Genomic DNA, 11,486 nt, shown 5'->3' on the forward strand with positions numbered 1-11,486 from the left:
ATGAAAATTAAGCTTCAGCATCCTGATTTTGTCAAGATATTTTGTGCAGTTAAATTTCAGTACCCACAACCTTTTAGTGTCTCATAAAGGGAAATAAATGAACAGTCCTCACAATTGGGGTGCTGTACCGTGAAACCCCCCTTTTAAAAACCTTTACAGTTCAAGATCTCCCCTATATTTAGACCTTGCTTTTCAGATTTTCTGGTCATAACCTATGCAAATTCACCTTCATTTTAAGACTTCCTGCTTTTTAATACCTGATTTTATCAGATTTTGGGAGATCGTAAAAGGGGGTTCCACTGTATTTATATGAATTCTGTTTTAGCTACACCTGTATGCTGTTAGTAAAGAAGGATATTTTACAGATTGGGGGGATCATTTCTGCCTCCATAATGATCTTTATGATCTGACACATTGGCTAACAGATTCCATGATCATGCTGTTATGTAGGAAGTCATAATAATGATGTGTAGGTTTTTGAATTGTGTGTGCTTTGCAGTTCAAATAGATGTCTGCCTTCCTGTTCAAAATTTTTTTTAAACAAAACAATCCCTGCAGCACATTTTCCAACCACATTTCAAACAGCAGTTCTGCTTAACTTGAAACATCAGTATTGAATAATTATATCAAATTGACCTTTTTGCGGTTTAGCACTTGACAGATGCTGCTACAATACCTCTTGTAGAGAACACAAGAAGAGCAAACGCTCGATCGAGTCACTTTCGCAGTTCTGAATATTATATGAGGCATCAGATGGACAGGAAGAAATTGCTATTCACAACACAATGAGTCACGTTCACATAAAATTTGAGCCCGGTCACTTTTATAGTTTCCGAGAAAAGCCCAACGTTAAGTTGTGTGTTGCCGAACAGAAAAGGCTAGTTATCTCCCTTGTTTTTCTGATAACGTTCGTAAAAGGCTACAGATGTAAATACTTTGATGTAAAGAATAATCCTACAAAGTTTCAATCACATCCGATGAACTTTGTCAAAGATATAAAATGTCTAATTTTTCCTTTGACGCTGACCTGTGACCTTGAAAAAGGTCAAAGGTCAACGAAACCATCGTTAAAGTGTAGAGGTCATTGGAGGTCACGACTAAACAAAATATGAGCCCGATCGCTTTGATAGTTTCCGAGAAAGATATAAAATGTCTAATTTTTCCTTTGACGCTGACCTGTGACCTTGAAAAAGGTCAAAGGTCAACGAAACCATCGTTAAAGTGTAGAGGTCATTGGAGGTCACGACTAAACAAAATATGAGCCCGATCGCTTTGATAGTTTCCGAGAAAAGTCCAACGTTAAGGTGGTGTCTATGGACGGCCGGCCGGCCGGACAGACTAACACTGACCGATTACATAGTCACTTTTTCTCAAGTGACTCAAAAATTAGAGATACAGTGGAGCCCTTCTTTTAAGATATACATGTATATACAGCAAACTCAATCAAAGAAAAGCAGAATGTCTTAGAATAGAGGTTATAAACAGGAATCTGAAAAAGTAGTGTCTTTTAAGACAAATGTTGTGGGGTTTTTTAAAAGGGGGGGGGGGGGGGGGTAAAGTTAGGGTTTCATTGTATAATGCAATGGTAAACTGGGCATTCATTCCAAGTAGCTAAAGCTGTGTAACTGACACTTTTGCTCGTCAGGAGCACTAGAACACATTTTCACACTTGTCAGAATGCTAAAAATCTGGAAAGCCAATGCCCACAGGTATATCCCATACCCCCTCTCCCACCCACCCCCACCTTTTACTCACACTTGCACTCCATTACATAGATGAATAGATTACAAACACTCTTCTGTAACTCTTTATTTTCGCACTTTTTCTTGCATTTGGTTCATTTTTTCAACCCTTTTCGAAGTTTGAATTAAGTGTCTTCACTGATGGGTGATTTTCTGTTTATGCTCCAGGACTTCAAGGCACTGGTGCTTGATGACAGCAGGCTCCTACTGGCCCACACACAAAGAAGAGATTGAAGATGCCCTGGTCCTGGAAGAAGAAGAGGGAAAGATCAATAAAGCCAAACGATATCATACGCATCATTCAGACTAGAGTTATATTGAGGAAAGATATTGGCTATTCGGGTGAAGGTGTAAGAGTTGCCATGTGCAGTTGCTGTGTATGGGTCATAGGAATGACATTATAGATCCAACTGGCCAGTACACTGACTTTCTTCCTTGTTGCCTGTATTAGAGTGCATTGTGGTGTTAAACAAAGTGCGTTTCTGTGTGGGTTGGTTTACACATGCTCTGTTACATTCCATTTTAGGCGGCCAGCTGAGACTACAAAATAGTGCATATTTGTACATTAAAAAAACAATTAAAAGGAATTCTAACCAGAACCAATCGATACATAAAAGTTATTTGTATTTTTGACCAAAATATGACATTTTACACACACCTTGACAGTCCTTGTTCACCTTGAGGAACACTGACTGTCTCAATCTGTGTAAAATGTGATAATTTGGTCAAAAATACAAATAATGTATATTGTTTTTTGCTTTTTTAATGTACTGTAATCTACCTTGTAAGCGCGGTTAGTACCTATTAAACGCCCACCCCCAACATTTGGATCAGTGTTTGAACATATATATGTTGTGTGTGTGTGTGTGGTTTTTTTTATTATGTGCACAGTTCTGCACCTTGTAGAGACATTTTCATTCTAGAGAATGCTGACAGACAGCTATATTTATTTATTTTATACTCTCGGCACTGGAGTATCTCTGGATAGCCCCTCAAAAAGAAGACGAGGGAGGGTCTTCTGAAGTTGAAGAGGTCTGCTTTCAGTGATTTACAGGGAGCATGTGAAACGACCAGTGTTTGATAACACCATTTCCCTCTGAAAGATTTTAGCTTTCTAAAAAAAACTTACTCCTTTCTTCGTCACATCAATGGCTTGGATCAGTATCAATGACTGACAGAATGACTATTTATTTCGTGTTTTTTAGGATGTGTGTACATTCACTCTTACTGAATGAATTTTTGTGTTTGGTTTTTAGTGTTTTTTCTTTCTGTTTAGACACTTGCATATCAAGCGAAAGATACATACAGGGTGACTATTTGTGCATGGAAACAGCTGACATGAGCAATAAAGTCTGGGGAAGAGTCCTGAAAATATATTGATTAATGCGTTGAATTCACAGGTCTAGTAAAACTTGTGCAGAACAAATATACAGGTGTTGAAAAGTGCTCGAATTCCAAGAATAGTTTCATGTGTAGCACCTTTGAACTGTGCAGAGAGGATGTGTGCCTGTGGATTTGAGATCTACATGGAATAAAATAGACACTGTTCTTGACAATTGAGTATGTTTTTGTGTGCGCATGTTGTTTGGTTTATTGATAATAATTGACTTTTGGTCAACCATTAATGTAACCATGAATTTCTGTAGCAAAGACGCAATGATAAAAATAGACAGAATATAATCAGATAATAAGACACTGGGCTGCAAATTGCTTTTAATTGTCATTGTATTTATCTGTAAAATCATCATGATTTCCATGGCATGATTAATGCAGTGGAACCTCCCTTCTATGACCCCCCAATTTAAAACTCCCTTCTTTTTAAGACCTTGTTTTCTCACATTTTCTGTTCATAACGTCTGTAAAATTACCCCCATTTTAAGACTCGTTCCTTTTTTAGACTCGATATTCTCAGATTGTTTCAGGTCTTAAAAGGGGGGTGCCACTGTAGTAATAATGCATCTTCAGAAATTGAACACAGGTGCTGCAGTTTTTTTTATAAACATGAAGAAGAAAAATACTGTTTGAAAACTTTGACAGTGTCTTATCCTCAAACCTTTTTTTAAAGAATCCATTACTTTTAATCACTCAACAAAATTGCCTGCAGTTCAAGTGAACCAGAAATGGGGAACAATTGGCCACACTCAAGGAATCGGTTCCTGACAACTTTTCTGTCGGTCGCGCAGCCTTCAGACATGACAGAGATAGTGACATGGACCAAGAAAGTGTCACTCGGTGGGGTGCCTTCTCTTGGTCAATTACATAGAAAGCGCCTGTGCGTGAGTCTGGGCTAGGCAGAGTTTTGCTGACAGCGCAGAACACGGATATTGTGCCGCACGGATTTCACGGGGTGATTTCTGCTGTCGAGGCAGAATTGTCGATAGCTGAACTTGATATGTGACAAGGTTAGTCACGTGTTTTCGTCAAGGTTGTCTGTGTGAAGACATGTTAACTGGACACTTGACAATCAGCGGCAAGAGGAGAAGGGTCGGTGCCTGCGTCCTTAGAGTATGATGGTTTTCATCACGACTAGATATTTCACTTCTATGCGAGAGGTCCTGGGTTCGAATCCCGGCTTGCATGTGTCACGTTTCACTATATCACTTAAGGTGATTATGAAACGGTTAGTTACTTCTAACTAACTAACCACACCACGATCCACTCTCGCAGTCATACAATTAAATAGAAACAACAAAAGTATAAGTTTCAGACGCCTGTTTATGTAATAACTCGCCACCTCCCTCGAGACTTCACTCTCAAAATGTTCTTTTACGTTCAAAACGTAAATACCAATGGTCACTGACAAAATGCCAGTTAGAACATAGAAAATTATAGTAACTGGCATTTTGTCAGTGACCATTGGTATTTACATTTTGAACGTAAAAGAACATTTTGAGAGTGAAGTCTCAAGGGAGGTGGCGAGTTATTACATAAACAGGCGTCTGAAAATTATACTTTTGTTGTTTCTATTTAATTGTATGACTGCGAGAGTGGGTCGTGGTGTGGTTAGTTAGTTAGAAGTAACTAACCGTTTCATAATCACCTTAAGTGATATAGTGAAACGTGACACATGGGGGCCAAGCCGGGATCATCTGATGTAACCAGCTAACCGGCTAACCAGCAAACCGGCTAACCAGCTAACCAGCGACTGGGTGCGGCGCCTGATGTCTCCACTTTTCCCTGCTTCGTAACAACGCCAGCCGGCACTACATTCTACGGAGCAGTTGTGGAGACTATGAACAAATTACAGGCCGTCCACCCAGTGGCAAAACAAAGCTAAGTGCACCATGTCTTTGCACCCTGTTGACCACCGTTGTCATCTTTTCTATTTGTGATTATATTCGAGTAGTGACAACGTGGGGTGTGTGACACCTGCATTAACTAGCACTTTTGGGCAGATCAGCTATATTTCCCTAGCTTTACACGGGATCAGCATGTTACTATAATTTTCTATATTCTAACTGGCATTTTGTCAGTGACCATTGGTTTTACGTTTTGAACGTAAAAGAACATTTTGGGAGTGAAGTCTCGAGGGAGGTGGCGAGTTATTACATAAACAGGCGTCTGAAACTTATACTTTTGTTGTTTCCATTAAATTGTATGACTGCGAGAGTGGATCGTGGTGTGGTTAGTGTAGAAGTAACTAACCGTTTCATAATCACCTTAAGTGATATAGTGAAACGTGACACTCAAGATAAAAGATAAGCTTGACTTACATCAGAATTATGAACATTTAAACTCAACTTGATGATCTTTTTGTCCGAAATATTTTAAACCATTATTGCCACACATTGCAAGAATGTTTGATGTCCGGGTGCTTTTTCCCTGAAAATGAAAAAACATGGTTTTAGTAATTATAGCAACATATAAACCACTAAGTGTAAACCAAAGGCTGGCCAATTAGCCTACATACAGTTCTACAGCAACATCAGTTCTGAACATGAAGCTTTCAACATGCACAGCGACACTTAAAAATGGCAGTTAAAAAAGAAAGGATGAATGAGATTCTGCCGCATTTAGTGTTTGTTTCAATGAACACCGTCCGAGGAAGAATGTGTTCTTCGTTAAAAAGTTACCATTTCACAAAGCTTTACAATAAGCTTCAATCATAGTTCTTCCTACAAAATCACAACATTAAAAACGTTAGGCACAGAAAAACTCATACCGCTGACAATATAAAATGTCAGTTATAAATAACATTTTCTGTTGCACTACATCCAAAGACTGTGCTGACTGACCCTACTTTTTCCATCTCAATACAATTTTTGGGGGATTACCTACTCTGTCTGTCTGTCAGTCTCTGTCTCCTATACAGTGCACCAACCGCCAGTTGATCATTATTTACTCCTGCATGTACACCCTTACTAGGCTACTACTATTCACTAGCGAATGCGTTGTATGTAGTTGTAAGGAGACTGTTGGGATGAAGGAGTAAATAATGATCAACCGGCACTTTGATACAAGATCCTGTGCAGTGCACAGACACACACACACACACACACCGTGGCGTGTCAGTGTTCAAACCAAAACTGGACACAATCGGCCCTGCACAATACACGTTCGTGCGCTCACTTGATGGATGCTTCATTCGCACAACACACCAGCAGACACACAGACAAAACGGCAGCAACATTTGTCTAGGTCTGTCCAAACTCTACACGACAATACTTGCTTTACTTACAAATCCGGGCAGCAGGAGAGAGCCGCATCGTGGGTAGTCAGTGCACACGACGGTAACACTCATGCAGTTGAATCCAACTTTCCGACTGCTTGCTGTTGATAACTTTGCATTTTGTGAGTCGAGCATGGCTTTCTCGTGATTCTGTGTCGTTCCCAGTCACTCTGCTGCTTTCTGAACCACCTTGTGTCGATTTCTTACAGAAACGTGTGGGCTTGTTCTCACTAAGCGGCCATCCCATCCGCCATTGTTTTGAGTCGTCATGAAAACGGCACGCTCACGACGAAAACCAGTCTATGACGGCCAATTTTAATCTTCAAATGGTGGAGAGCAGTCGCCAGTTTACTCATTTTGAATTAATTATTTAGCATACTTGTGGTGCTTTATTGAGCAAACCGGGCCAGGTGCGTCTTAATTAAGGTACACTAGATTCCCCAAATTCTTCAAATCGGCCGAATTCGACAAAAAACTCTCCAAAATGGCGGCGTGGACACTATATCTTTAAGGGCAGGTAGGCCAGTGCACTATGGTTTTTTTTATTTGAATGTTTTATTTTGTTCGGATGTTATTTTATGAAAGAAATGAATAAACAATGACAAATGATAGTCACTTTTTGTATTTTGGGTTGCTGGTTTTTGTTTTACGCGACAAAAACAGTCTTATACATACAAAAGTGGAGTACAGGGGGGATATGATATTTCAGCAGATATGATTGTCACACTTTTAATTATTGTTATATTTTATCTTTCTGGGTATATGCTCCAGGGGATTACGAAGCAGATTTTGATTATTATATTTATATTTGGAGTTAGGGACATTTCTTTGTTACAACCGTCAAACTTTAGGGTAACCCCTGCAAAATTATTTTTTGAAATAATCTGGTTATGACTGTAATACATTGGCAACAAAATCCTTTCGTAATCCCTCAGAATGTTATATTCTGCACAAACTGCACAAAAAATTATTGTTCTAGCTAAATTACAGCCAGAGAAATCGCAACCCCCAATTAAGATGCAACTGCCGCAAAAAATGGCTGACATGAAAAAACGACGTTGAAGACAGAACTATTCAAATATTGTCTTCATTGACACATAAATATGACACTTTTGACAAAAACACAGACACACATGCATTTTAGGTATGTTATGGAAGCATTATCTGCCAAAATATAAAAAAAAGGTTTTTGAACAATTTGATCAATTTTGCACTGGCCCACCTGCCCTTAAAAACAGCTGTTAAGTTTAAAAGTTTGGATCAGTCAAAGCCCAACATAAAAGAGGGTGTGCACCACCACTCCTTTGCATTATCTGGAGCATGATTGTTAGAGTGAACACTTTGCTGGGACCTCTCTAAGCTTGCTTTGAAAGACTGTCTGTGACTGATGTTTTGCGGTGGGCTGGCGGCTGCATGGAGCAGAAGTGTACAAATTATTACAAGTTATTATGTTTAATCAACATTTTTCAACACATTTTTAAATACAGGGAATGGAATTTCGTTGCTGTGCATGGTAGCAGGCTAATTGCACCCTGGAAAATTGCGCCCTGTCAACTGCCCCCGGACAATTGCCCCCCCTAGGTCAACCGCGCCTCACCGTGGGAGGACAATTACCCCCTGGACAATAACACACAGGCAAACACATTTAAGCATGCATGACATTTTTTTTTTTAAACATTATCGTGTGTTAGTCAGTGTTGTGTCAGTGTGTGTTAGTGTGTGTTAGTGTGTGTGTGTGTGTGTGTGTGTGTGTGTGTGTGTGTGTGTGTATGTGTGTGTGTGTAGAATGAACCCTTTTAAGGCACTTGCTCTTGAATGTTTGAACACGTAGCATTTACTAATATTTGCGTGCTTGCGTAAGTGTGGTAGGGACGGGCGCAGTGGCGTGGTGGTAAGACGTCGGCCTCCTAATCGGGAGGTCGTGAGTTCGAATCCCGGTCGCTGCCGCCTGGTGGGTTAAGAGCGGAGATTTTTCCGAATCTCCCAGGTCAACTTATGTGCAGACCTGCTAGTGACTTAACCCCTTTCGTGTGTACACGCAAGCACAAGACCAAGTGTGCACGAAAAAGATCCTGTAATCCATGTCAGAGTTCGGTGGGTTATAGAAACACGAAAATACCCCTCCCCCGAAATCGGCGTATGGCTGCCTGAATGGCGGGGTAAAAGCGGCCATACACGTAAAAATCCACTTGTGCTAAAAAAAAACATGAGTGAACGTGGGAGTCTAAGCCCATGAACGAAGAAGAAGAAGAAGAAGTGTGGTAGGTTCACGTACTAGTGTCATGGTTTAATCACAATTAAAGATTGTGATCATGTACAGTATGTACAATAAAAACAGGGCGCATCATTGAGCATCACTCAGATAAACAGTCATCAAATGTTTAACTTACCTCCCAATACCTACTTAATAACTCAACAGGCATAGATGATAAATGGGGGGCAATTGTCCTAGGGGGGCAATTGTTTGGGGGGCATTTGTCGGGGGCAATTAGCCAAGCTGAAGATGACTCAAGTGTGCCTACCATGCTCTGCCTTTGTTCCACATCCAGCACAGCGCATGTTTTGTCGACTGAGCACCACGCTGCGTCTGATCAGAAAGAAAATCAATGCACTCTATCAGAGGGACATGAGTACCACACGTACATACACAAATTCACACCAAGTAGTCAAAAGCACGTGACAAATCTTACCCTCAAAAAGGAACAAAGAAAGAAACGGTCTAGAAAGAATGTCCTTGTGACGCATTTTTTTTAGCATCTTCCTCCACAATATGCTGCAACCACACTGTGTTGGCAGAACATTTACAACCATGAGCGGTGTGTGGTAAGGAATCAATGGCCTTCTCTATTACATGTATCAGACTGCCTTAGGAATCCTATATTGAACAAGAGCTGTTGATCCTTTAAAATTCCTGAATACATAAAAATGTAAATCATACATTGTAACACAATATCAGAAGTTGTGAAAGAAACAATTGAAAGTCAGCAGAGACTTTCTACTGAGATTTGTTAAAATCTCTTATAAGCAGAGCAAAAGAGAAAGAGAAAAAAAAAAGAAAAAAAAGAGAGAGAAAAATGATGTGTGACATGTCCCTTCTTGGGGAAATCAGACCCTCCTCGGACACTAATTGTAACACTTCTGTTTTGAGGACTGACATTTTGGTCCCAAAAATACACCATACCCCTTCTTCTTTTGCAATAGCACCCCATCTTTAATAAAACAGAATCCAAAAGATGGTCAGTGGTAATGCAGTTAACAGCCTGGCTCAGGGAGATCAAAAGTTTCAAAATAAAGATTGTGTCACAACTCATGTTAAAAATAAATGCTTGTAATAGACAGGTTTCACGGTATTGAGACATTCTGTTGACTGCACAATGTGCTCTGATTTCTAACTTGCAGAACCAATGTTCTCAGTGGTTTTTTTTATATGCAATGCACAAATGTGTCATTTTGAATACAATTCTGAAACAAAAATCGTTTGAGTTGTTTTTGTTGGCATTTTATGCACATGTGTTTGGTAGCGATCGTGTGAATCCAGACAGACGCCATTTCCTTCTGCATGACAGAAGCCAACCATTGATGTGAAAAGTGAAACGAAAAGGCACTAAATTCACACTGAATGGTCATATTTGATAGCAGAGCTGCAATATCTAACCATACAAACAAAAACAAAAGCCCAAATATGAATTTTGCATTACATATTTTGCACACAAAAAATTGAATCGAGAACTGGAAGCTGTCTGTCCGAAAAACTAAATCTTCACAGATAAACCAAGTAAGCTACTTTACCACAAGAAAATTATAACATGATTTTATTTTGACATTAAAAACACACCTTTATAGTCTGTACTTCATAGGAAAGCATTTACAATGACCGAAATTTCGCGAAATTTCGCGCCGTGTCCATTTCTTGGAATGTCCGACCGTCGTCTGTCCGGGGTTTCCAACGATCGCTACTTTCACTTACGTTGTCATTTCCGGGCAATCCTATGCCGTATGTGACATATTACACACTTTTCACAGTTGAGGCCGAAGGCGGGATTTGTGAATACTTTTTCATGTGAGATTTTGTTGTTTATGTTGCCTTTTTGTCGAGTAATATGCCGTCTGTCCGCAACGATCGCTACCACACGATCGCTACCTCTTCATGCTCGATCAGATTTTTAGCTTTTTCACTGATTATAGAAGTTTGATTAACGTTTCCTTTGCAGTTCTGGATCGCTATAGGGTAAAGGTATCTAATTCCAACATATCTTGGGGGTACCTAAATCCGACCGATTTTCCCAGTCATTAATGACGAGGTGCGCACGTCATCACAACACGGGCCATTCATGAACCGGTTGATGACGCGACTTTACGGACCAATCGTTTTGTCGCGAGAGTTATTTGCGTCATCGGCACCGCGGCGCGAAAATTTGCCTTACAAGTGTCTTCTGCTTTGCCAAGAGCCCCGCAGAGCGAAACCGCAACACTGTACATACCGACAAATACGTCACACGGTTCTTTCACAAAGGTGAAATAATTTGATGAACAGAGTTGTGTTTGATTGATATGGATGTTAAGAAGTCTTTTTGGGAGAATATTTTGATAGTTCGGACTAAGTCTTATGGCACTTTTTAATCGAAAAGGAGAAAACCTTATCGGTCAGATTTAGATCTAAATCCGACCACCTCGCAGAGAATACAAAACACAAAATCCCATCAAAAGCATCTATTGTTCCTATGTTAATGACTCTTAAAAAAACGTATGAACTCGGAAAGGTATCAGGTAATTCATTTATAGATAATATCCAGTGATTTTCGTTTTGATAAAGTAAAAGCAATCACTCCATCCACTTCATAACAGGTGCGCTCTTTTATTGCTTAATGAATCGACACCAACATCGCAAGTGCGTGAATGGGTGCTTGTCCGTGTTTGCGTGCGTGTAAGCCTAAATAATAGAGTGTCTGTTTTGCTCAACAGAAGTCACGAAGTGTGTGTAAGTGCGCGCGCGTGTGTGTGTGTGTGTGTGTGTGTGTGTGTGTGACAGTGTGTATGTGTGTGTGTGTGTGTGTCATGTGTGTGTGTGTGTTTGT

At 40.0% G+C, this 11,486-nt stretch overlaps 1 protein-coding gene across 9 annotated transcripts in view; it reads right to left on the minus strand.

Moving 5' to 3' along the window:
- LOC138983687 (run domain Beclin-1-interacting and cysteine-rich domain-containing protein-like) overlaps positions 1 to 11,486 on the minus strand; it is a 220,106-nt gene that overhangs the window by 37,104 nt on the left and 171,516 nt on the right. For 8 of the 9 annotated variants that reach the window (XM_070356975.1, XM_070356968.1, XM_070356972.1 and 5 more), the window contains one exon: positions 8,934 to 8,998. In XM_070356975.1, the coding sequence (XP_070213076.1) occupies positions 8,934 to 8,998 (65 nt within the window). Of the gene's footprint in view, positions 1 to 1,789; positions 1,990 to 8,933; positions 8,999 to 11,486 lie in introns of those variants that run through there. The other variant, XM_070356974.1, reaches the window with a different exon arrangement.

This window comes from Littorina saxatilis, linkage group LG13 (genome assembly GCF_037325665.1).
Source record: "Littorina saxatilis isolate snail1 linkage group LG13, US_GU_Lsax_2.0, whole genome shotgun sequence".
In the NCBI taxonomy this organism is placed as follows: Eukaryota; Metazoa; Mollusca; class Gastropoda; order Littorinimorpha; family Littorinidae; genus Littorina; species Littorina saxatilis.